The sequence below is a fragment of the Salvelinus alpinus genome, chromosome 29 (genome assembly GCF_045679555.1).
Source record: "Salvelinus alpinus chromosome 29, SLU_Salpinus.1, whole genome shotgun sequence".
In the NCBI taxonomy this organism is placed as follows: domain Eukaryota; kingdom Metazoa; phylum Chordata; class Actinopteri; order Salmoniformes; family Salmonidae; genus Salvelinus; species Salvelinus alpinus.
In genome coordinates, this window is record NC_092114.1 from 34,385,585 (window position 1) to 34,412,664 (window position 27,080).

Here is a 27,080-nt window from a genome sequence, read left to right on the forward strand (position 1 = left end):
GCAAAATGTTACGAAACTGGGGTGAATGATGTGTCTTGTCATTGAGATCTGGCATTTACAAAATTACACTGGAGACGGGAGAGGGGCGCTGCATCATTCGTAGGGGGCGACATATTTACTGTTGCCTTGTGTATCGTTTTAGTTTAGAAGAACAATCCAGGAGAAACAAGACTTTCAAAACTAAGTATTGGTTTAGATATACATTTCACTTAGTGTAAGCCACCCGCACTGTTCGATTTGCTCTGAACCGTCAAGACATTGCCATTTTATTTAACTCTAAATTGAGAGGTAAGCAAGTCGTAGCATATTGCAAGCAAGGTAGTAATTAGGCTACAGTATAATTGTATGTAGGCTAATTTAGCCTAAATAGTGTAGTCATCAAAATCCGTCTAACTGAAAACATTGGTTATATCGATGCAAATTAAGACGAATTCACGTTTATGGAAGATGCTCGTACCTGACTCCATGAAACATTAACTCACTAAAATACAAATGGACTACTGTTTTGTTTCAAAGTTTGTACAATAATTTGGTGGTGTATAAACTCTTTGTTCCTAGTTATATGTTGAATGAGAAGTTCTGTCGGCGGTTTTTACCTTTCTTCTTTGATTTAAATCAATCAGTTTCTTTCTGCGCGAGATCCCAATAAATAGTTCCAGAGAAAAGAACCTGATCCAAAAGGAAACAAGCTTCAAGACACCACCTAGACTGCTTCGTAAGAATATTGCCAAACGATTTCCAGGTCGAATGTTTACACGAAGTCTTCGGTCATTTGTTTGTTGGCCCGCCTCAGCAGTGTCGCCAAAGAACTTCTTGTCGTGTTGCCCCTTGGTCTACTTGCGAGAATCGTCACTCCCCCATCGCCTCCTTCTGTGGACTGCGTGCGTGCAGCTCAAGCACTATGGACCGAAACGCGCGCGTACTCCTTTTAATTAACGGGTTTATTACAAATCATGATTTATCAAGAAATATAAATAACGTTTTGGTAATTTTGTTAAACCCATTAAACTTTATTTGAATTTCAACTTATCGCTTGATTACCGATTGATAGGATTTATAGAAATTACGTATACGTGAAAATGACATGGAGTGCACCATCAAATATTGTTCTATTGTTCATGTTTTGTTTTTGGACCAACTCTTTGATAGTAGCATATGCAAACATGATATTATAGCTTTAAATGTAATTATAAAATGATTTCTCTCTCACGAAAGTGTATTCTATTATAGAATTATAATTTTATTATAGGCCTAGACATTTCATGAGATACTTTATTATATCAACTCGTTTTTGGGTTGATAATGGACCAGATTAGGCAATCAATTCACTACTTTTTTTCTGTATTGATCATCTCTCATCAAATCATTGATGGGCCAGCCCATGTATTCGTTTTTGTGCTTTTTGGTTTACTCCTGCAGAGGGCGACCGAAGACTGTTGGAACCCGGTTGGAACCACAATCTGCACTCACCCGAAAGGTTGTTTTTAATTAATAAATGTATCTATTTTAATGAAAAATAAGATGCTCCAGTGGGATAAATTACATAGGACTGTTTTTAAAGGAGAATGAGTACAATAAAGCCCAAAGGCTTATTTTAATTTTGGTCCTCAAAATATAGGCTACAGCTTCAAGAATGGGTTATTACACAATGGCCATGCTCCTATTTACCCAGACACTTTTTTAAGAATGCTGCTTGACAGCATTCAGGTCCCCCCTGACCAACAATGACACATTGCAGAGTTAAACTAGTGCAGAGGCGCAAAGCTCTGGTCCAAGTTAGAATATTAAGAGCGGATTAAAAAGCATGGCCTGCACCATTGTTCTATTCCCTATGATTTAAAAAGTGTGCAAGGAGGATGATTCCAAAATGTACACACAAAACCTGTTGACCACAATGTACCTTTATTTAAAATAACCACACTTAACACTGACAGTCGATTTAAGGTATTTTCACAAGGTTATAATCAAAGAAAACAAATTCTTAATCTTCTTAGAGAAACAGAAAACGTATATAGTTCTCACAAAAAGATCATTCATAGACCAACATGTCACGTTACTTGTCATGCATCAATGTATGATCTTCAGTAACGCTACTAGTTCAGTAGAGCAGTGTTTCCAACCCTGGGTACCCCAAAACAGAACAGTTTTGTGGTAGCCCTTGACAAACACACCTCATTCAACTCAGTGTGGGCTTGATGATTAGTTGACAAGTTTAATCAGGTGTGCGTGTCCAGGGTTAAAACAAAAATATGTGCTGCTGGGGATGCTCGAGGACTAGGGTTGGGAAACACTGCAGTAGAGCGTGGAGTGTTCAGACTATTTACTGTATGCAGGACGACATTATTGGATTAGTAAAACTAGAATGTATTCGTTATCCTATTTCTAGGAGTAGAACCTTTAAAAGTTAATTTGCTGTGCTATTTATACTGGTCAGTTATCTTAAAACATTTGTCCGTCGTACAATATTGGAGTACTTGGTAATCATGTTTAGGACACTAGATATTTTATAATTGTATAGCATTATATAATATTGTATAATTGTATTATTATACTGTATATAATATATTTATATTATATATATATTATATTTATATTACCCCTCCTGACATCCTCCGACATGGATGGACGTCGAATACTGACTTGTATCACGGGTGACCTAACTGGCAATCCAGTACTGTTCATCGTCAAATCAGTAACTTCACCATAAGAACAATAATGTTACCGCCTGCTATCAGTTGACCTTTACAACTGCAAAAGCACCATAAAAACATGCAATAAGCCACAGTAATACTGAGCAGAGCTCTAAAAACAAGTCATGCTTGGTTTTCTAAAATGTTACCCCATCGAGAGCCTTATTAAATATCTGCTCACTCACGGAAGCCATCACACATTTGTACTTGTGCTCTTACTGGAATTACCTCCAATCCACCTGAAGTGCATTGAGCATAAAGTTGAGCCTTGACAGGCCTTGTGCCGTAGATTCCATTCCACTTCATCAAGGAGAAGTCTCATGTAGGGACATAGAGCCCGAAAATTCCTTGTGTGCCCGGCTCTTGTGTCAGCCTGTCTTGGTCTTACCCTCCCTCGAGTTCTGGTAAAGGGGGAGTGCAAATACTGTAGGCTTGGTTGTGTCACTGAAAAGGAAACTGTGCACTGCAGCTTGATGCTTTGTCTCTCCCCTGGTGGTGGAGTCTATGAACTGTTGCTGAGACGCCGGCGAATGAGTGAGGCTGGCTTGGTCTCTGTGTCCTCCTGGTCACTCTCACACTGTCTCTGACAAGGAGAGATATCGCAGTTTAGTTCTCTTTTATCGGATTCACACTATAGGGCAGACAAATTATAGTGTGCTTGCTCGGTTATTTTGTTTTTCACATTGTTCTTTTCAGAACAGCTCAAGCAACTAAGATGAATGCGTAACCATGTAGGCCAGTCCAGTACAACTTTGCTTGGCTCGGTTTGGCTCAGTAGTGTGCAAAGGGAATTTGAATACAGTCAAGTTCAATGCAATGTTTTCTACCTCATGCTCCCTTTTTAGTCTTTATTTATGTGATTTTATAGATGTCATCAAACACATAAAAACAAGAGATAAGCAAAGCTTGGATGATAAGCCATTTGAGTTAAGGATACAGTAGGCTATATCACCTGTTCATTTTCAAAGCCTGGAAATATAGCATTTTTGCAATGAATAGCATTTTTAACAATAGAGGTTGGAAATGAGGGGCACACTTAATGGCCAATGTAATGGGTTTCGTTCGAGTGTAAATCTTAGTTGGACTGTCATGGCAGCCTTACTCACCAGTTCCTCGCCCGCCAGTGCACTAGTCTTACAAAGCAGCTTCAGTCGATGCAGCCTGTTACACATCCATACCATGTTATATGACATCTACAGAGAGGGAGAGGGAGAGGGAGAGGGAGAGGGAGAGGGAGAGGGAGAGAGAGAGAGAGGATCAGAGGAAAGGAGATATGAAACAAGATAGAAAGAAAAGGGGAGGATGGAGAGAGGGGACAACAGAACATAAGAGTCAGATGTTAGACAGAAAAAGACAGATCAGGAGAACAGAAGAGTAAATATCGAAGACAGAGAGCAAAATAAAATAGAACGCGAGAGAAATTGATTGAAAATATAATATTTCAAGCTGCAATACTAACTACCACAGTAGCACAGAGTTTCTTAACCCAGAGGCGCAACTTCGCGAGAGAAGTGAAACATTTGACTTTAGTTCTTAATTTTCACAAATATAAAAGCACAACCTAGATTCGAGACAATGTCTTAAGTAGTTGAACACCCCAACCTCATGAAAGTGACAAACTGACACGTTTTCATTTTCGTTAAAAACAGCTTTATATCAATTTGACCTTCGCTAGCCAATGTTGCCATGCCGTCGCCTACAAGTGTGATTGGGGACTTCTATTTGAGGAGCTGTTTCTGCCTATCTTCATACTGTATTGTCTTTGACAGTGCGCTAAAAGGTCATTTACACACAAGTTACACCTCAACTTCATTAGTGTGTCTTCCCCACAACCTCTACATAGCTTTATATTACCGCTATCAACCTGCCTTATAATTGAGGCTATACATGAACATGTTTAAGATTGGGTACGATTTCATTATTCTGGATACCATATCATTCTGTCTTAGCAAGGATATTTAGCACCTCGCTAAAATGCGCACTTTAATTCATTTAAACTTTGCACATGAACATACAGATCTATGTCTCAGGCTCTGAGCACTGCTCAGTCTGTTTCTATGACCCACTTGCTGTGTCAACATTTGCTGTTGTTTTATTTGAGCACCGACCGGCTTAACTGACACTGATGTATAGGTCCTGCTTCTCAATGTAGCTGTACGTTCAAAACCGGTTTTGTGTTTGTCTTGTGTAAACTACATTTAGTGAACATGTACTCTGTTGTCTCAGACTATAATGTCAGTGTGCTTTGCGTTCTAATAGACAGAGTAGACTTTAAAAGGGCCTTTCGGACGAAACATTACCGCTTCACGTTCATGCCCTATTTGTTAGTTTAGTTCCACAAGACGAGCATTGACTGTGTATCAATGCCCTTAGTTTGATTTCATTCTGTGTAACAAAACGCATGCACATTTTCAAGATTTGAGCTTTATTCAGTGTCATAATAATATGTGATATGGCATAAAATGTTGGGACAAATATAGGACATATATCCTACTCACCTTCCATTTCCTCTTGGCATTGAACTTCTTAAATGTCTTCATGTTGATGGAGGAGCGATTCCTGTTGGCCACCTGTTTCCGTGTCAGAGGCTAAAAAAGAGGAAGCGATGATAAGTGAAGGAGATTAAAAACAAGTACACATATAAAACGTGCAATATTAAACCGTTTGTCAGGTGCAAAGCCTTGTGCTGCCGACCCTCACCTTGATCCATGGGTGGTGTAGACACTCCTCAGCAGTCATTCTCTCACTACACAGAGACAGACCGACAGAGAGACAATAAGGATCGGCACACAGACAGACAAAGAGAGGCAGACAGGCGGGCAGGCAGACAATGGCAGCCACATACAGTCAAAGGGTAATCTATTCATTTGATACATGTAAGTTCATATTCTATTAAAAGCAGCTGGGGAAAAAAGCTGTCATTCTCAGCTGTCATTATCTTACTACACAGAGACAGGCAGACAAACACTGGCAACCACAGACAGCTAGACAAAGGGTGATATATTCATACAATACAGAGTTCCTATTCTATCAATAGTGGCTGGGAAAAAAACAAGTATCTGTCCATTTACGATAGGTGCAAAGTCACAAAATAAGTGATCCATTCACTATTCCAGTCACCGTTCCATATTTGTTCTTGACATCGTAAAAGGACATCATAGTAGGCCAAATTACCCATGACCAATGCATTATTTACTTCTGATCTTTCACAAAGAGCTTCTGGATGAAGTCTTTGGCCATGGCGCTGGTCATGCTGAAGTAGTGGTCGTCAAACTTGTAGTTCAGGGCTATGATGTTCCTCAGTGTCTCCTCGTCCGTGTCCCCTTGGAACGGGGACATACCACTCAGTCTGGTAAAATAAAGTGGAGTCGGGGAAAAGAAGGTTGCTTTTACTATAGCCCAATTCCAAGTCAACAGAGGAAGATGGCAATATTGTCACATTTGTATAGGGTTATAGTAGGCTAAGGGTTGATTTGGAATTGGGGATATGTGTAAATCCAAACGTACAGTAGCACCCCCCTTTTCTCCCTCAACTTACAGTATGTAGGTGATCACTCCGATGCTCCTATAGGGGGATGTAAACACAAACAAAGATCTAACAATCATGTGGTTATTTTGTTCACAGGCCTAGAGAGGCTCAGTTCTTATCTCAATATCTTAACTTTATTCCAAAGGATGGTCGACAGAGCTGTTGTGGTGAGTAGTTTTTTAATGTTTGCTTTCGTATTTCCAAATGTACTATAATCAGCTACCTCTAACATTTTCCTGCCTGAGGCTCTGGGGGGAGGGGCATGACACAACATAAGCCTGTGTTTGTCCCTAAAATAAACCTCAAAGATCAACACAGACATCTGAATGATCATTTACTTTTCGGGGATAGTCACAATGTGAAATGTCCTGGGGTAAGTTGTTTTTTACCCCAAGGTCCTTACATTTTTGCACCATTTATTAACGCTGGGGTGTAGTGCGTCTAGGTACACTCATATTCCACTGTACTACAATTAAGTCCAAACCTTTAGACTCAAAACAGTTCATTTCTGTGTAAAAAAAAAAAAACATCACAGTATCTAGCCGAAACCCACTAGAGAATCGGATTGTTATACAGTAGCTGAACTCAGAGTGAAGCTAATGCATTCAACCAGAAACAGTCACACTGTGTTTTTAGGGAAAGGAGAGAGCGTGCCTACACATGCCTGAACGCATCCCAAGGGCTTACTCATCAAGATGGAAGGGGGACAGTCTTTGTATATATATACACACACTCACCACATGTCCACAGCTGTGCTCAGAGGTTCGTAGTTGATCACTTCAGAAGCTGAGAAAGGGAGAGATGATTATACAGTGAGCTCCACAAGTATTGGGACTGTGACAAATGTTTTGTTGTTTTGGCTCTGTACTCCAGCACTTTGGATTTGAGATGATCCAAGGAAGTTTGGAATATGATTGAGAAAGTTACACTCAAATATCATACCTGCCCAAAAATGCTAACCTCCCCTGTTATTGTAATGTTGAGAGGTTAGCATGTCTTGGGGGTATGATATTTGTGCGTCTGTAACTTTCTCACTCATCATTATTCACAATTCATTCAGGACTATTCATAATCATGGTAGCAGCCACATTAATGTAGAAGTGTTTAGAAACATATTCTATTCTTATTTGCAATAAAAGTGACTCCAAAATGACACAATACATTATTTACCACTCATTTTTATTGGGCACAAAATTATCTGAAACACAACCAAAACAAACAGCAAATGCATCCAACAACCTCATAGTATATTGTATCATTTCAAATGCAGTGTTGGAGTACAGAGACAAACAACAACAAAAATGGGTCACTGTCACAATCATTTTGGAGCTGTGTGTACTATTATTATTATTATTACTGCTGAACTGTACTTCATTATCCTCATTGCATTGTACTGTATTTACTGAAATGCTGTACCACTATACTGCTTTGGCAATATCTACAAATTGTATTTCATGGCAATGAAGCAATCTGAGAGGCAATCTGAGAGTCTTGTCTATGCATGTAGCTGCATTTATGAAAAACACGCTAACCCCAAAGGCCTGGAAGTTTGAAAATTCCTTCACTATCTGTGAAGGAAACATTTTAATTTTCAAGAATGCAAACTGAACACTGCATTTATCAGAAACCCATTCATAGATTGTTTGACTGGTAGGAACAACGCCAGGGGCTTTGAGATAACTTCCTCCACCAGTCGCATTGTATTATTTAAACCTATAGTACTTTAGCTGCTACTGCTGGGCAAACACATTTGAATTCCAAACAGGACCAGCTTTGTAACCATGCCAACCTTATCATGCTGACCAAATCTGTGTTGAAGCAGCTAGTATTTGAGAACAGCTTGAGATGTGTCTGTCTTGGGGCAAACTTCCAGTTGTTTCAAAATCTAATAGGATTTTAAGGATAATTTTGCTTTGTCATATATTACTAAATATGTAGAATATAATTACTATATTGATAAGAGGTTTCTGAAATTATCTGGGTTGGAGGGTAATGTAGTTATGACCTGAAATGGCAACTTTCCTAGACCATCCAAATCGCTTCTGTTTCAATTGGAATTGCAACCACCCTAGTTTACCGTAACACCATCAACACAGATCATGACACTGCACTTCTTGCACTGTCTCCATGGAAACACCTGGACCTAGAAATAGGAGCTCACTTCCACAAAAGAGACCTCAGCCACATAGGCACTGCATTACAAGGGGCCTGTTCCAATTCTTTAATAACGTATCTGCCCCTTTCCACCACACCTGTTTCCACTCCCAAATCATCCCTCTGCCCTTTTCACCACTTTCAGTTCACTATTAAACCAGCATGCTCCTTCCTACACACTAGAATAGTTTGCTTGGTGATGCCACGGGGTGGCCCTGTCTTTCGTGTGATGATTAAGTGCCTTAAGTTGTAGGAGTAAAATGTCAAACATGTATTTTATGCTGCCTGAACTTATGTTTTATCCATTCTATCCATGCTATGATAATTACCTTTTATGTTTAGTCCTGGCAGCCTCCTTAGTTTGTGGTTCTCTGTAAGTCACTTGTCACTACTTTGTCCTGTCTGCACCTTTTTATGTTGATGTGTTTCTAATGTTTCCCTTTTGTATATCCCTTCCAGACCACCACATCCAATCCTATCTCCAAGGCCTTACAATCCACATCCTAAAGCACATCCTTCCTACCGGCCTTACAAGCCCTACCTCCATTCCAAACCCTCCCCCGTGTGCCTCTGTTCGTTCCCGTGTTCAACTGTGTAATAAATACCCCTAAACCTGAATTATTGCTACATCTCCGGATTGGCATTCTGACCGATGCACCATGGTGGCAGAAACAGTCCTGAACGTAGCTTAGTCTGTCCTTGTCCTTTTCTTCTGTTTCCTTCCTAAAAGTAATCACTGGTGTGACAATTTGCATATAACGTAAGCAATAGGTTTCACTACATAGCCCTCAAGAATCCAGTCGTGTCAATAAGTTATTCACAACAACTGTAGGTAGAGGGGAAGGATGCATGCATTTACATAGTATTTCAACAGGGCCTAACTCATATACTCACAAATGTACTGGGGGGTGCCACTCATGCACCTGTACTCCTCCCCCGACTGGAAGCAGTGGGCCAGCCCAAAGTCAATGATCTTAATGTTGGGGTTTGGTGCCATCTTGTCTGACAGCATGATGTTTTCCGGCTGATCGTGGAAGGGGAGTACACATTTTACATGCAAAATTAGGACAATCTGACCATAAAGGTCAACAGGATGCTGACCGACCTGACCGTGAACAGCATGTTCTTCAACACCCTAGTGCACAGGCACACTCCCTTTAGTGGCAGCTGTGGATACAAACATGAGCATGCGACATGGACGTTTGCACTAATAAGTAGCAGTGTCAGCATGTTTGTGTGGTTCTGGGATGGATGAAAACAGATATGCTCTTTTCACATTAAGCACTCATACCTAAAAGTCTAGGATTTGGGATTCAATAAATGAACAAGCTGTGTAATACTATTTTGTATGTGTAATACTACTTTAGCAGTGTTATTGGGGAGCTTAGTGTAAACCACTACTACAGACTATTGCAGCACTGGATTCTTAAATATCATATAGAGTGAGTAACAAACTAAAGAAGTTGGATCATATGTCAAATCAACACACTAGCATAATTTACCTTTAGGTCAAAATGGCCTATTTGTTTGTTGTGCATAAAGCCCACGCCCAGTAGTATCTGCTTCATGAAGTCGATGGCGTCGCTCTCTGTCAGGTTCTCCTTCTCAGCAATGAAGTCAAACAGTTCTCCTCCACTAATACTGAAAGAGGAACGAGGAGAAATGGAGAGGTGTCAGAACTTAAAGGAAAATTCCACCCAAAAACTTTTGGTATTTGTTTCATTAGTCCATTGTTGATATAGACCTAAAATGTTTTGCATGTCAGCAATAACGTTTAAGATACAGTATAACTTTCAAAATACAGAAATACAGGCAGTGTGATCAACATATAGGCCATTTTTTCACCAAGCAAACGATTCTAGGCTTGGGTGGTATACCATACACACACCTTCACTTTTCCACATTTTGTTGTGTTACAGCCTAAATTAGACATTTTGTCACTGGCCTACACACAATACCCCATAATGTCAAAATGGAATCATGTTGTAGAAATTTTTACAAATTAATTAAAAATGAAAAGCTGAAATGTCTTGAGTCAAGTCATAAACCCCTTTGTTATGGCAAGCCTAAAGAAGTTCAGGAGTAGAAATGTGCTTAACAAGTCACATAATAAGTTGCATGGACTTACTCTATGTGCAATAATAGTGTTTAACATGATTTTTGAATGACTACCTCATCTCTGTACACCACACATGCAATTATCTGTAAGGTCCCTCAGTCGAGCAGTGAATTTCAAACACAGATTAAACCACAAAGACCAGGGAGGTTTTACAATGCCTTGCAATGACGGGTACCTGTTGGTAGATGGGTAAAAAAAAAAAAAAAGCAGACATTGAATATCCCTTTGAGCATGGTGAAGTTATTACTTACACTTTGGATGGTGTATCAATAAACCCTGTCACAAAGATACAGCCGTCCTTCCTAACTCAGATGCCGGAGAGGAAGGATTTCACCATGAGGCCAATGGATCAACAACATTGTAGTTACTCCACAATGCTAACCTAACTAACAGACTGAAAAAAGGAAGCCCGTACAGAATAAAAAATATTCTAAAACATACATCCTGTTTGCAACAAGGCACTAAAGTAATACTGCAAAAAATGTGGCAAAGCAATGCAGTTTTTGTCCTGAATACAAAGTGTTATGTTTGGGGCAAATCCAATACAACACATTACTGAGTAAGTACCACTCTCCAAATTTTCAAGCATAGTGGTGGCTGCATCATGTTACGTGTATGCTTGTAATCGTTAAGGACAGGATCAAAAATAAACAGAATAGAGCTAAGCACAGGCAAAATCATAGAGGAAAACCTGGTTCAGTTTGCTCTCCACCAGACACAGAGATGAATTCATCTTTCAGTAAGACAATAACCTAAAACACAAGGCCACATCTACACTGGAGTTGCTTACCAAGAAAACAGAATGTTCCTGAGTGGCCGAGTTACAGTTTTGACTTAAATCTCCTTGAAAACCGATGGTAAGACCTGAAAATGGTTGTCTAGCAATGATCAACAACCAATTTGACAGAGCTTGAAGAATTTTGAAAATAATAATGGGCAAATGTTGCACAATCCAGGTGTGGAAAGCTCTTAGAGACTTACAGAGAAATACTCACAGCAGTAATCGCTGCCAAAGGTACTTCTACAAAGTATTGAGTCAGAGGTATGAATACTTTTGTAAATTAGATATTTCTGTATTTCATTTTCAATAAATTAGCAAACATTTCTAAAAACATGTTTTCACTTTGTCATTATGGGGTATTGGGTGTAGATGGGGGAGAGAGAAAAGTCCATTTTGAATTCAGGCTGTAACACAACAAAATGTGGAATAAGTCAAGGGGTATGAATAATTTCTGAAGGCACTGTATATTTGGAAATAGCCACGGTATGGTATTTCAATACCGTCAATAACCATTGCAACTATTTCTTTGATGTTTTTAAATAAATTGTAATATCTGCAGATACTTTTTAATGAAATACCTACAGTCAACTTGTGCAATACGTTAGGATATAAAGAAGATAGCGTTCTTCATTTCACCTGTCGCAATTTGTCATTATAAAGCATACTGATAGTCCCCAGTCACGTGGTGTTTGTTGACAAGCACATAACGATGAGACCAGAGCCTCGAGTCACTCATTCACTGTTGTGCAGCACGCGCCAGGTAATCTAGTTACAGTTTGGACTTCACAACTAAATGTTTGCCAGTTAAATATCTTGTAACTATTAAGTTAACTGTCTAAAATGTGCTAAATGCTCTGCAGTTGTGCATTTGGTGTGTTAATTTAGTAGCTAGTTAGCTATCTAGCTACGTGACTAGCTTCTTCCAAAATCAAGCTTTACTTGGTAACAGTAGAGAATCCCCTCCTGGATCAAGAGCCTTGCTGTCTAATATCTGAAGGTACGACAATCTGGATACCGCCCAAGCAGCATCATATGATGCAAACAAAATGCATCAAACAGGCTGTATTTCTGTATTTTGAAAGTTATATATCTTGAAAACTTGATTGCTGACATCCAAAACATTTTGGGATTATATCAACAATGGACTACTGAAACAAATACCAAAAGATTGTTTTTGGGTGGAGTTTTCCTTTAACTCTACTACATAATTCAGCCACATCATCGGAATCGATGACTTGCCCTGCATGTATCTCATGTCAGACCTGGGATTAAATAGTATTGGTTTTCTCCCTCCTCCTCCACTCCCTCCACTCACAGCTCCAGCACCAGCACCACCTCGGCCCGGCTCTCAAACACATCCTTCAGGGCCATGATGTTGGGATGCTGTAGGGCCTGCAGGACCTCAACCTCCCGTTCTACATTCTTCCTCTCCATGCCCAGCCGGCTGCTAGCACACTTCCTGATCTTCAGGAACTTCCCAGCCCAGAGAGCCCCCGTGGCTCGCTCGCGCACCTCCCTCACCTGCCCAAAGTGGCCACTGGGGTGACGACAGAGTGAGACAATTTAGTTGTTGTTTGGAAAAGTTTTGAAATGGCTAGGTCCTTCCTGAGCTTGTACAATAAAAATGTGTTCCTACTGAACACAACACAGGTTTATTTATGTTGTGTAATTGCAATGTAATTTTTACAATGCCTTGCAATGAAGGGCACCTTATAGGTAGATGGGTAAAAAAAAACTGACATTTCGGTATTTTCTTTCTATACACAATTCAGTCAGTTTTTGAATTATTCCAATTGCTTACATTGAATGTTAGTTCACATTGAACTATGCAGCAAGACAGCATATGCAAAATTGACCTTGAAAAGTAATTGAACTCAGAGTTAAAATACCTTCCTCACTTAAACAGCCTCATACAAGAAGACCTTTTATAATGACCATCCTTACCTCCCAAGTACTTCTCCGATCTCATAGAGGTCTTCCACATTCTCAAGCATATTAAAGACGGCCATACTTCTCTTTTTCTCCCCAGTTTATCCCTCCGTTTCCACCCACTATATATTACTGGTGGTTCAAGTCCAAGTACTGCATGGTGCACTCAACTATTGCTTCACTAGGTCGGGACCTGAATAAAGAGAGAAAGAAAACAATTAATATCACAGTTCTAAGGCAAACGTGATAGCATGCAGGGGTATTCAACTCTTACCCTACGAGGTCCGGAGCCTGCTGGTTTTCTGTTCTACCTGATAATTAATTGCATACACCTGGTGCCCCGGGTTAGAGGGGAACAATGAAAAAATACAGTGTAACTGACTTCAAGGTCCAGAGTTGAGTTTGAGGGGCATAGGGGATAAATTGAATCCTGACTTTTGGGGGGTCTTTATTATGGATCCCCTTGGCAGCAGCTACTCTTCCTGGGGTCTAAACACAATGCACATCACACAAAAAACGAACAAAATAATTCAATTAAACAGTATATCATAACACCACTACATATCTATAAGACAAAATGTATAATACCACCAATATTGAGATGTGCTTCAGATGTGCACCCGCAACTCAAATGTTCAGACATATCTTCAGTTGAGGCCAATGGATGATATTAGCTTGAGTTCGAGGTGTAGGTCTACGTGCATGTCTGAAATTAGGATTTGGCTCATAATAAGCAGGGGGCTCTATTACAGCACAAATAACTTAAAACCATAAACAGTGACAGAACAATGAATCAACAGTAGTGGCATAAGGGTCGTTCCATTTTATTTAAATAATTTCTGGACCGCACCCATTTTGAAGGAATTGCAAATAAGTCTGGCACCAGAACCGATTGGCAAACGTACTGCAAATTCAGAAATCATGTGACTAAACGGAATAAAAAGAAGAAGAAACTACACTATGAAACAAAGATAAATGACATAAAGAATGATAGTAAAAAGCTTTGGAACACCTTAAATAAAATTTTGGGCAAAAAGGCAAACTCAGCTCCATCATTCATTGAATCAGATTGTTCATTCATCACAAAACCCACTAATATTGCCATCTACTTTAATTATTTTTTCATTGGCAAGATAAGCAAACTTAGGCATGACATGCCAGCAACAAACACTGACTCTATACATCCAAGTATAAGTGATCAAATTATGAAAGACAAACATTGTCAATTTTCATTCCGTAAAGTGAGTGTGGAAGAAGTGAAAAAATGATTGTTGTCTATCAACAATAACAAGCCACTGGGGTTTGACAACTTGGATGGAAAATGACTGAGAATAATGGCGGACAATCTTGCCACTCCTATTTGCCTTATCTTCACTCTAAGCCTACTAGAAAGTGTGTGCCTTCAGGCTTGGAGGGAAGCTAAAGTGATTACGCTACCCAAGAATCGTAAAGCGCTCTTTACTGGCTCAAGTAACAAAATATTGTAATAAAACGTTCTCAATTTCTATATGATTTAAATTCCAAAAATATTCCTAATTTCTGTATATAAATGCTGTAAACACATTCCACTCCACGTCGTGTTCAGCGCTTCAAGCCAAGCCCGCTCTCCCCCCCGTGAAATTTCAGTAGCATCTCGAACCTGCACTTATCTGACCAATCAAACATTACCCTTTCCACAGCAAGCTGCTCTATCGGTGCAAATTGCTGGAGTAAAACATTGAGATAAATATACAAAAATGAACGAAAAGGAACAATGTGAACTGTTACTTTTTTGGGACCCTAATCAGTTCAGAACTTTATTTTCTTGTCAGAAAATGGGACGGGGCCTCCCGAGTGGCGCAGCGTTCTAAGGCACTGCATCGCAGTGCTAGAGGTGTCACTACAGACCCGAGTCTATCACAACCGTCCGTGATCGGGAGTCCCATAGGGCAGCGCACAACTGGCCCAGTGTCGTCCGAGTTAGGGGAGGGTTTGGCCGGGGGGGCTTTACTTGGCTCATCGTGCTCTAGCGACTCCTTGTGGCGGGACGGGCGCCTGCAGACTGACCTCTGTCGTCAGTTGATCTGTGTTTTCTCCGACACATTGGTGCGGCTGGCTTCCTGGTTAAGCGGGCGGGTGTTAAGAAGCGCAGTTTGGCGGGTCATGTTTCATGGACCCATGACTCGACCTTCGCCTCCCGAGCCTGTTGGGGAGCTGCAGCGAAGAGACAAGATAGAAATTGGGGAGGAAAAGGGTAAAATACACCTTTTTTTTTAAAGAATACTGGGACTAACACAATAGCAGTTCTGCTCAGAATGGAATGATGGGTAAAATATTTTGGTTCCAACCCTTGATGGGAAAATCAGTTGTTTTAAACTATACTGTCAATATTCCATAGGAAGCTTATTGAAATCATAGAAATATAGATAATAGAACATACATTCCCATTTATCTTGACGTTCGATGGTGGGTGGACCGGCGGCCATCTTTGTGGAAGTAATTGGAAGTAAAAATTTCAATGATGTACCAGCTAAATTGCAGTGGTCTGAAGGGATATCTCCATTCTATTAATAATATTTCTATGATTGAAATGCTACCCACCCAGTATTCAAGAGTATGGTGTGTCTCAACCAATGGCGGTCACAACACAAACACTTCAGATTATGTAAAACAGGGTCTAAACTACAACATATGCGAAAATGAAAATAAATCTGAGTTGACACGTTTTTGGATAATTGACATATAACAAAAAAAATGACAATTTGTATTTAAAAAACACATTTTTCTAGAAATTATAAAATACTTTGACAACCCTGTTTAAGTTTTTAAATGGTATCAAACTCAACTGTTTATCTTTACCAGTGATGAAGACATGGATGTCTCATGGTATAGTGGGGTCTGCAAAATGGGTCAACTTTGAGCACCTCCATCTCCTAAATGTTTTGGCAGTTCTGACCACTTCTACCATGGGCAAATATGTATGGAAAGTTTCTGTCACACCCTGATCTGTATCTGTTTGTGCTTGTCTCCACCCCCCAGCAAGTGTCTCCCATTTCCCCCTATTATCTCCTGTGTATTTATACCTGCGTTTTCAGTTTGTCTGTTGCCAGTTCGTCTTGTCTTGTCAGGTCTTACCAGCGTCTTTCCGGTTCTGACCTTTCTGCCTGTCCTGACCCTGAGCCTGCCTGCCGTCCTGTACCTGCCTGCCCTCGACCTGCCTTTTGCCTGCCCCCTTTGTTATAATAAATATTCTGAAAAGTAATATCTGCCTCCTGTGTCTACTACAGTAACCTCCCAGGCTCTCAGTAACCCCGCTACCAGCTGTGTTTCTCCCAAGCTTACCCCGGCTTACCTTGAACCCCGCTTACCTCCCCCGGAGCGCTATGCTGGAGATCCAGGAACCTGCCAAGCGTTTCTCTCCCAGTGCTCCCTCATCCTCGAGCTGCAGCCTTCTTCATTTCCCTCAGATCGTTCGAAGATGGCGTACCTGATAACTCTAATGTCCGGGAGAGCACTAGCCTGGGCTACAGTGGTGTGGGAGCATCAATACACTGTTTGCCTCAGCCTGGAGGAGTTTGTGGCGGAGGTAAGAAAGGTGTTCGATAATCCGTTGTCAGGGAGAGCGGCTGCTGGTAAGCTACTTGAACTGTGCCAAGACTCTCGTAGTGTGGCAGACTATGCAGTGGACCTCAACTCTCTCATAGCCTTGACCATACAGATCGATTGGACGCTACGGGAACGTAGGAAGGAGAGGAGGTCTATCCCGGTCACACTCGCTCGTCCACGATTCCCACCTCGCCTCCGAGGAATCCCGGACGTTCCCGAAGTCTACATTGCCGGGAGAATCCGATGTCACCCGAGTTCCCTCGGGAATCACAGAGGGCTGTCGACTCGTCTCCTCCGGAACCAATGCAATCGGGCAGGGCTAGATTGTCTCCTGTTGAACTGTTGTGTAGACTGAGCACCAAGAACTGTCTGTATTGTGGTACTACAGGACATTACATATCTACCTGTTCCTTAAAAGACCAGGCTCATCAGCAGGTATGAGCATGCTGGTGAGCTTCCAATCTCCCATTACTCGTACCCCTCTTCATGCCATCCTGCTGTGGGGTGACCTGTCCAAATCTCTCCGGGTCCTCATTGACTCTGGTGCCGACGACAGTTTTATGGAGACTACCCTGGTGTCGGAGCTGGGTATCTCCACACAACCCCTATCCATTCCCATGGACGTCACTGTGCTGGATGGGCACTCTATTGGCAGAGTCACCCACCATACGGTTCCCATCAACCTGCGAGTGTCAGGTAATCACAGTGAGTCTATGCAGTTCCTGCTCATTGAATCTCCTCTTGTACCCACGGTTTTGGGGTTTTCCAAAGGCACAGTCCCCTGATCGACTGGGCTACTGGTTCTATCATGGGTTGGAGCCCGTTCTGCCACTCGCATTGCCTGTAGTCGGCGCAGCCTGCCACGGGACGTCTTCCTGCGGGCTTGGGAGAAGCCTCGGATCTCTCCGCCATTCTCGCAGAGTACCAGGACCAACGGGAGTTTCAGCCAGGCCCGTGCTACATCTCTCCCTCCTCATCAACCCTATGACTGCGCTATCGACCTTCTCCTGGGCACTACTACGCCTCGGGGGTGGCTTTATTCTCTGTCTGGTCCGGAGACCAATACTATGGAAAGGAACATTGAGGACTCTCTTGCTGCAGGGCGTATTCATCCATCTGCCTCCCCCGCCGGTGAAGGGTTCTTCTTTGTGGAGAAGGACAAAATCCTACCGGGGCCTATCTCATCGGCTTTCGAGCCTCTCCAGGGGGGTGATGATCTTCTCGAAGTTGGACCTTCGGGAACGCTTACCATTTGGTTCTGATACGGGAAAGAAGACGAATGGAAGACAGCTTTTAAAATGTCTAGCGGGCACTACGCGTAGCTTGTTATGCCGTTCGGACTGACCAACGCTCCCGCAGTGTTCCATGTGCTCCGTGACATGCTGAACCGGTTTGTGTTTGCCTACCTAATTTTCCCCCGTTCAGCTCAAGAGCACGTCCTCCACGTCCGACAGGTCCTTCAGCATCTCCTGGAGATCCAGCTTTTTGTGAAAGCAGAGAAATGTGAATTCCATCGCTCCACCATCTTCTTCCTAGGAAACGTTATTGCTGCAGGAAATATTCAGATGGATTCGGACATGGTGAGAGCGGTGGTGGATTGGCCTCTAGCGACATCCAGAGTGCAGCTGAAACGTTTCCTGGTGTTTGCTCATTTCTACCGCCGCTTCATCCGGGGTTACATTACCCTGCCTTCCCCCCTCTCAGCACTGACCTCTCCCGAGGTTCTGTTCACCTGGTCTTCAGCAGCTGACCGGGCGTTCTCGGACCTCATGCATCAATTCACTAGAGCCCCCATATTAATCCATCCATTTCTGCCCAGGACCAAAAGCTGCATCCCTGCGATTTCCTTTCCCATCGTCTTAACCCCGCTGAGAGGAACTATGACGTGGGAAATCGAGAACTACTCGCGGTCAAGATGGCATTGGAGTGGAGGCACTGGTTAGAGGGTGCGGAACATCCACTCTTAGTGTGGACTGACCATAAGAACCTGGAATATCTCTAAACTACTAAGCGCCTCAACTCAAGGCAGGCTCGATTGGCCCTATTATTCACTCGTTTTAACTTTACTATCTCCTACCGCCCTGGGTCCAAGAATGGGAAGCCTGACACGCTCTCACACCTGTATAGCCCCACTGCTACACCATCTGACCAGACGTTTGTCCAGGACTCTGCCCAATCCCCGGTCCTGGAATAGGAACGTTCCTCTAGACTCACCTGCCATCCTGGCTTCCGTCGGACCCTGGCTTTCTTCCGACAACGTTTTTGGTGGCCCATCATGGTTTCTGACGTCTCCTCTTTCGTCACCGCCTGCACTGTGTGCGTGCAGAATAAGGCCACGCGGCAAGCTCCGGTTGGACTCCTTCAACCATTCCCTGTTTCTCACCGCCCCTGGTCCCATTTTCCTGGACTTCGTCACTGGTCTTCCTCCATCAGATGGCAACACCACCATCCTTACGGTGGTGGAAAGGTTTTCCAAAGCCACCCATTTTATTCCCCTTCCCAAGCTACCCTCAACCAAGGAGGCTGCCATGCTCATGTAACACGTCTTCCGGATCCATGGACTTCCGGTCGACATGGTCTCTGATCTCGGTCCTCAGTTCTCGTCCCGGTTCTGGAAGGCGTTCTGCACTCTCGTTGGGTAGTCGGCCAGCCTGTCCTCAGGTTTTCACCCCCAGTCTAATGGCCAGTCGGAGCGAGCCAATCAGGACCTGGAGATAGCTCTTTGTTTTCTCCTCTCCGCCAACCCCACCACCTGGAGCCAGCAACTCGTGTGGGTGCAATACATCCGCAACAACCTTCCCTGCTCGGCCGCTGGTCTCTCGCCCTCTCGAGTGTTCCTTGGGATATCAGCCCCCGCTCTTCACTGAGGAAGAAGTCAGCATACCCTCTGTCCAGATGTTTGTCCGCCGCTGTTGCCGTACCTGGAAGAGAACCCGGTCCATTCTTTTCAAGACCACCTCCAGCTATCGGCGACGGGCGGACCGCCACCGGACCCCAGCTCCCCGCTATTGTCTCGGGCAGAGGGTATGGCTTTCCACCCGGGATCTGCCCCTCCGGGTAGAGTCCCGTAAACAACCCCTTTATTGGCCCTTTCCCAAGCTCTAAAATCCTTAGTCCCTCTGCTATTTGTCTTCTGTTGCCCCGCACCCTCTGTATACATCCCACTTTTCATGTCTCTAGGATTAAACCTCTGTCTCACAGCCCTTTGTCTCCTATTTCCACCCATGGTGTGAAAACAAACATGATTAAAATAACAGGCTAAAACCCTCAGAAAGCCTCAAGTGTCAAAGTAAATCAACCCATTGGTGATCAGTTTTGAAAGGATTACTGATATTAACTATAGGGAAGTATTCTCCTTGAAGACGTCCAGTTGTGCCTAATATAATTAACCAAATGCAGGGAGGGAGAAAGAGAAAAAAAAGGCTGACAATAAACCAGCATCATAAAGACAGACAGAACGACAGACAGACAGACAGACAAAAGCCAAATATGGCATGAGAAAGGGAGAAAGAGAGAGAAAGAACGAGAGAAAAAGAGAGAAAGAGAGCAAGGACAAGACGGGTCAACTTTAACAGTTTGCAATCATATAAAGTAGGAGAGGGAGCAAGGGAAAATCAAATTGGCTTTGTTACATGCGCCGAATGCAACTGGTGTAGACTTGCTTACGAGCCATTCCCAACAATGCAGAGTAAAAAAACTATAATTAAATAAAAAGTAATAAAAGAGGTATAAAATACATAAGAATACAGACAAGAGAGACAGACAGAGTGAGCTAATGACCTCTCGCAGGACGAGACAGAGGAGAAGGGAGATACGTTTAGGCATAAGACAGAAGAGGGAAGAGCTGGATCGGAGAGAGAGAGAAAGCGCAGGCTCTCTGAAGAAAGAGTGGGTCGGAGATGATACCAACAGGGGACGAGAAGTGGTCAAGTGACTGTTGAACACACCATACCCTGTCTGTCTGTCTGTGTATCAGAGAAGGGAAATGTGTCTATTAGTGACAGCATGTGAGTCTTCCTGTATACTCTCTTTCACTCTCGGACTCTGACTGTATTTATGCATGTCCCCCCCTCCCCTCAGCAATGTGCTAAAAATCATTCCTAGATGTTGTTGCCTCCCATGTGTAACAGTAAATCCAATGCCAGACTCTACCAAGAAGAGATTCCCGAGACTCCCCTCGTGATCCACCCCCAGCTTCCTACCCCAATACCATGAAGTCAACAAAAGTACAACATCCTGAGAACAACTGTGTTGATTCAAGAACCAGCTCCCGCGCAACTACAAAAGCACCTCTTCCCCCAATAGCACTACAGTGGCACAATGGCCCTTGTCTTTGAATGGTGCACTATGACGTCATCATGTCAAGAGGTCCGATAAGTGGCTAAAAGTGAGGCCTCGCTCCTGAACATGTGCCAAAACAGACAGACTGTGGCTTACTGCTTCATATTTTTTTAACCATGCAAGTCAGCTAAGAACAAAATCTTATTTACAATGACGGCCTACCCTGGCCAAAACCAGGCGATGCCGGGCCAACTTTTCACCACCCTATGGGACTCCCAATCACGGCCGGCTGTAATACAGCCTGGATTCGAACCAGGGACTATAGTGACACCTCTTGCACTGAGATGCAGTGCCTTAGACCTCTGCGCCACTCGGGAGCCCTAGGGCACTCTATTCTGAAGAATAAGTGTGAGGAAGATGTTTCGGCTGCAGGAGCCAATTTGCCTCTAAACAGAACATATAAGGTCGTTGGACTATAAGGAGTAACGTTAGGCTCCTTCAATCCATTACTGGGCTACTGCAGACCCTGTGTAACGATACTCTAAATCTTCCTCCTCCTCAGACGAGGAGAGGAGAGAGGGATCTGAAGACCAATGTGCAGCGAGGTACGATGACATAATTGATATTTATTAAACAAGACGAAGACGAAACGAAATACACTTGAATAAACTACAAAATAACAAACACGACGTAGACAGACCTGAACATGGACTTACATATAACGTGAAGAACGCACGAACAGGAACAGACTACATACAAACCGAAACAGTCCCGTGTGGTACGAAATAACATACAGACACGGAAGACAACCACCCACAAACAAACAGTGTGAAAACACCTACCTTAATATGGCTCTCAATCAGAGGAAATGAAAACCACCTGCCTCTAATTGAGAGCCATATCCGGTCACCCTTAAACCAACATAGAAACAGAAAACATAGACTGCCCACCCAAACTCACGTCCTGACCAGCTAACACATACACAAACTAACAGAAAACAGGTCAGGAACGTGACACCCTGACCACACCTGTGTGTCTAAGTGAATGTGATCTGTTCATTTTTCAACATTATGTTGAGTTTGGCCTTACCCTTCTGTGTGTGTGTGTGCGTGTGCGTGTGTGTGTGTGTGTGTGTGTGTGTGTGTGTGTGTGTGTGTGTGTGTGTGTGTGTGTTTGTGTTTGTGCGTGTGCATGCGTGTGTGTGTGCATGCGTGTGCATATAAAGTCGTTGACCAGCTAGTCATTGGAATGCATTTGTAGAAAATACTACTATGAATTCCTAACTGAAGTGATCACCACATAGAGCAAAATACTTAGAGAAGATTATGATCATGTGGATACCACAATAATGATATGAAAGCTGAATTGGAATTGGGGAAATACGTTGGAATTGGGGAAATACGAAAGCCAATGGGGAGAAAGAGAAGTAAGGGTGCATAAACTTTATGCAAAGCAAAAAAAAAAAAATCAGAAGTTCAGATCAACCAGGTATGAGAAAAAAAAATCCCATAACTCACGCCAAACATCGACGCGCACAATGTATCCAAAAGAAACGGTGGGTAACGTGCCTAGCTTTCTCATTTTCAAATGACCAACCTTCAGATTCTGTCAATCCATTACTACCATCAGGTCATAGCAGAACACAACCCGGAAAAAAATTATATTACAAAAGGTATTCCACCGTTTTTAAAACTCAACTAGTCGGGAATGAGCGAGAGACAGAGCGCTATGATTGCTGCAGTGATGCGCAATGGACTTTGAGAGAAAATGGGTGATATGACTTAATTATGAGTTAATAACGTATTGTACAAGCATGTGGTGTGTAGTCTGGGTGGATTACATATATATAGAGAGAAGCATAAATCATAGAGAAAATACCGAAAATAAAAAATGCGTCGAGAAGAACATGAGGAGAAACACTCACCCAACTGAAAGAATGCTGTTTGGTCTTCTAATGCGTTGCAATTACTTTTCCTTCGTGACAAGTACGAGGACGACTAGTCAACGACGTAGCAAATTTTCCTGTGCCATGTGTAAATAGGCCTACAGCCAGAGTTCTTTACAGTTAGCCGTGGAATGCGGAAAAGTTCACCTTATTTCTGCCCCTCCTTCAGTTTCTGTGTAACTTTGTTGGGAGTGCTCGCTTGCCTAGGTGCAGCCCCGCTTTGCCTCGGTTGTCACTAGTTACCACAGCCACAAAGTCAAAATTAGTTATCTTAAAAATGTATGAAAACTAAAATGTGTTTTTTGGTCTTAACTTAAGGTTAGGGTTATGTATAAGGTTAGCAGTGTGTTTAAGGTTAAAATATTTTTAAGAAGATACATTTTTTAAATAGGCGGGTTTAGCCATAATTATGACTTTGTGGCTGTGGTCGCCAATGATGATGCCACGAGTTCTTCATTCTAGTCATGCATTGCTCAAGGAAACTGGGCGCGCTCACACACACACACACACACAATATTACACACGTATGGACTTGAAACTCTCACAATTAATATGTTATGATGACTACTGGTATGTGGTACTGATACAATACAGACAGCGCATTCCCCTGGGAGCAGCGCAGAGAACTCATGCAGGCTCAACTCAGCAGAGCTCACGATGCTCTTCGCTCAATTACACACACGCACCCAATTACCATCACATCGAAGTAGCACCACTACACACACAACCAGATGTACACTAGGGTATCACACAAACACGAACTAGGATAGAGAATGTGACTGTAAAGTAGCCTATGCATTACCAATATAAAATTGACCCCCGCCCCCTCTCTCGCTCTCTCACACACACTACATGGCGAGAATGGCATGTGGTACAAAACACTACAACCGGTATTTACAAACTGTGTCCATTTCATTTTACAATGGACTCATCTGGATGAAAATAATTACCTGAAATTCATTGGAATCCTGTTCTCGGAATATCGCCTATTATAATCATTCAGGTAACGTTGTTTCGTTTGAGTCCCGACATACCACAGCAATGCAACATTATCTGATACAGAAAAGCAGCACATAGCTGGGGTATGAGTAAATAACGGTAACGTCGTTTTACGCACTAAAGGCGTAAGGCTATGGAAAGGGGCTCACCTGTCTTCAAAACTGTCCTCGTGGCTACACACCGAGACGTGACGAGTCGTTCCAGTCCAGCCGAGGTCTGAAATTGATGCACGCACCAGGCTGTTTCAAACAAGGAAAGCACTCGGGAAAGTATTCAGACACCTTGACTTTTTCCACATTTTGTTATGTTACAGCCTTATTCTAAAATTGATTAAATAGTTTTTACCCCCTCATCAATCTACACTCAATGCCCCATAATGACAGAGCAAAAACAGTTTTTGGACATATTTGCTAATTTATTAAAAATAATAAACTGAAATATCACATTTACATAAGTATTCAGACCCTTCACTCAGTACTTTATTGAAGCACTTTTGCTAGCAGATACAACATTGAGTCTTCTTGGGTCTGACAAACTTGGCACACCTGTATTTGGGGAGTTTCTCCCATTCTTTGCAGATCCTCACAAGCTCTGTCAGGTTGGATGGGGAGCGTCGCTGCACAGCTATTTTCAGGTCTCTCCAGAGGTGTTCGATCGGATTCAAGTCCGTGCTTTGGCTGGACCACTCAAGGACATTCAGAGACTTGTCCCGAAGCCACTCCTGTGTTGTCTTGGTTGTGTCGTTGTCCTGTTGGAAGATGAACCTTCGCCCCAGTCTGAGGTCCTGAGAGCTCTGGAGCAGGTTTTCATCAAGGATCTCTCTGTACTTTGCTCTATTCATCTTTCCCTCGATCCTGACTAGTCTCCGAGTCCCTGCAGCTGATAAAAATCCCCACAGCATAATGCTGCCACCACCATGCTTCACTGTAGGGATGGTGCAAGGTTTCCTCCAGACGTGACGCTTGGCATTCAGGCCAAGGAGTTCAATCCTGGTTTCATCAGACCAGAGAATCTTGTGTCTCATGGTCTGAGAGTCCTTTAGGTGTCTTTTGGCAAACTCCAAGCGGGTTGTCATGTGCCTTTTACTGAGGGGTGTCTTCCGTCTGGCCACTCTACCATAAAGGCCTGATTGGTGGAGTGTTGCAGAGATGGTTGTCCCTCTGGTAGGTTCTCCCATCTCCACAGAGGAACTCTGGAGCTCTGTCAGAGTGACCATCTTGGTTACCTCCCAAAACCAAGACCCTTCTCCCAACAATTGCTCAGTTTGGCCGGGTGGCCAGCTCTAGGAAGAGTCTTGGTGCTTCCAAACTTCGTCCATTTAAGAATGATGGACTGTGTTCTTGGGGACATTCAATGCTGGAATGCTGTTTTTGTTACCCTTTCCCAGATCTGTGCCTCGACACAATCCTGTCTCGGAACTCTACGGACAATTCCTTCAACCTCATGGCTTCGTTTTTTCTCTGACATGCACTGTCAACTGTGGGACCTTATGTAGACATGTGTGTACCTTTCCAAATCATGTCCAATCAATTGAATATACCACAGGTGGACTCGAATTAAGTTGTAGAAATATCTCAAGGATGATCAATGGAAACAGGATGCACCTGAGCTCATTTTTGAGGCTCATAGCTGAATACTTATGTAAATATGGTATTTCTGTTTTTAATTTTTAATACATTTGCAAAAATTTATTAAACCTGTTTTTGCTTCCTCATTATGGGGTATTGTGTGTAGATTGATGAGGGGGAAAAGTAATTTAATCAATTTTAGAATAAGGCTGTAATGTAACAAAATGTGGAAAAAGTCAATGGATCTGAATAATTTCCGAATGCGCTGTATATTGAGTTGTTTTGGCATGCTATGCAACTCGAAAGAAAGAACCACTACCAGTCATTCAATCACACTTGTCAAGTCGTCATATGGGCGTCTAACTGTCAACACACAATGATGGTGAGATACTGTCAGCCTGTGTGTGTTGTATGTTGTGTGTGTGTGTGTGTGTGTGTGTGTGTGTGTGTGTGTGTGTGTGTGTGTGTGTGTGTGTGTGTGTGTGTGTGTGTGTGTGTGTGTCCGTCAAGGGTAATCCTCCCACAGCTGCCTGTGACCATGTCCACATCATGTGGCTTCCTGTGGTGTGGCTATACTCACTTCTTCATTGAAATTTGATAATCGACATTCATGAATTGATGATGATGATGATGATTAATAATGACAATGATGATAAGCAGTTGGCCTATGACCGTTTGTAACAAGATGTCATGTTTTTATTATGGCACGTGTGCCGTACTCTCACCAAAACATTATTGTGGGATGCGTTTGGTTCTTGCGCCACTCTGTGGAAGTAAAATTGAACTGTTTTTTATAAGTAGCTTAGGCCTACTGTAGTTCTGCCTTCATCCTTTCACATTGGAATAACCACAAGTCTTTGGCCTAATATTCAGATAAATACTAATTATAAAAAAGGAATGGAATACACCTGATTAATAAATGTAGTAAATTATTATTTTGTATTTTTTCATACAGTAATATACAGTAAGCAGACCTACATTGATGGAACAGAACAGTTGTGGACATAATATGAGCTCTTAGAAAAACAAACAGCTCTAAATACTTCATAATTAGTAAGTGCCAAGTCACATGACAAGTTGAGACAATCACAGCTTTGACTCACTTGGATATTTTTAGGTGAAAGGAAGTGGAGAGAAAGAAGTGACAGAATGCAGTACTGTTACTGAGACAGAGAGAGGGGTGTGTGTGTGTGTGTGTGTGTGTGTGTGTGTGTGTGTGTGTGTGTGTGTGTGTGTGTGTGTGTGTGTGTGTGTGTGTGTGTGTGTGTGTGTGCGTGCGTGCGTGCGTGCGTGCGTGCGTGCGTGCGTGCGTGCGTGCGTGGACTCACCCTGGGGGGTTCTCAGTTCTCTAACATAATAAATGCAGAATGTGCATGGGTAAAGTGACGGCCATGAGCAGTTGCTATTTTATTGAAAAAATAATACATGTCAATTGTAGATGCATGCACATATCACATATGGTATATGTATGCACAACTTAGGACGTCATTATGTAATTAA

General features: G+C 42.6%; 2 protein-coding genes and 1 long non-coding RNA gene across 5 annotated transcripts in view; 1 reads left to right on the top strand and 2 right to left on the bottom strand.

The window, feature by feature from the left end:
• LOC139558550 (rho guanine nucleotide exchange factor 2-like) overlaps nucleotides 1–821 on the bottom strand; it is a 71,803-nt gene extending 70,982 nt beyond the window's left edge. Inside the window, exon 1 of the mRNA XM_071373722.1 lies at nucleotides 597–821. The gene's annotated coding sequence lies outside the window, so the exon portion shown is untranslated. The remainder of the gene's footprint in view (nucleotides 1–596) is intronic.
• A 1,064-nt stretch (nucleotides 822–1,885) lies between these two features.
• Nucleotides 1,886–13,356, bottom strand: LOC139558552 (death-associated protein kinase 2-like). 2 transcript variants are annotated; one of them, XM_071373735.1, is made up of 11 exons: nucleotides 13,218–13,356; nucleotides 12,589–12,810; nucleotides 9,876–10,014; nucleotides 9,268–9,397; nucleotides 6,957–7,005; nucleotides 6,229–6,255; nucleotides 5,887–6,039; nucleotides 5,391–5,436; nucleotides 5,189–5,278; nucleotides 3,797–3,883; nucleotides 1,886–3,267 (listed from the first exon to the last, which is right to left on the bottom strand). In XM_071373735.1, exons 1-11 carry the CDS (start codon nucleotides 13,280–13,282, stop codon nucleotides 3,193–3,195), a joined length of 1,083 nt encoding a protein of 360 aa, XP_071229836.1. In that variant the 5' UTR covers nucleotides 13,283–13,356; the 3' UTR covers nucleotides 1,886–3,192. The 2 variants fall into 2 exon arrangements, with proteins under 2 accessions (XP_071229836.1, XP_071229835.1); XM_071373734.1 differs by having other exon boundaries at nucleotides 1,886–3,273.
• LOC139558553 (uncharacterized) lies at nucleotides 11,967–13,340 on the top strand. 2 transcript variants are annotated; one of them, XR_011671596.1, is made up of 2 exons: nucleotides 11,967–12,033; nucleotides 12,591–13,340. It is a non-coding gene; the product is annotated as an uncharacterized lncRNA (long non-coding RNA). The 2 variants fall into 2 exon arrangements; XR_011671595.1 differs by lacking the exon at nucleotides 11,967–12,033 and adding an exon at nucleotides 12,040–12,270.
• Nucleotides 13,357–27,080: the final 13,724 nt, after the last annotated feature.

Excerpts from the sequence above, each read along its gene's own strand:
- LOC139558552 (XM_071373734.1), bottom strand. The coding sequence starts at position 13,282 with ATGGCCGTCTTTAATATGCTTGAGAATGTGGAAGACCTCTATGAGATC. Across the intron at positions 6,040-6,228 it reads GGAGTGATCACCTACATACT|ACTGAGTGGTATGTCCCCGT; the intron begins GTAAGTTGAGGG and ends TTATTTTACCAG. Across the intron at positions 5,437-5,886 it reads CTCTTTGTGAAAGATCAGAA|TGAGAGAATGACTGCTGAGG; the intron begins GTAAATAATGCA and ends GTCTCTGTGTAG.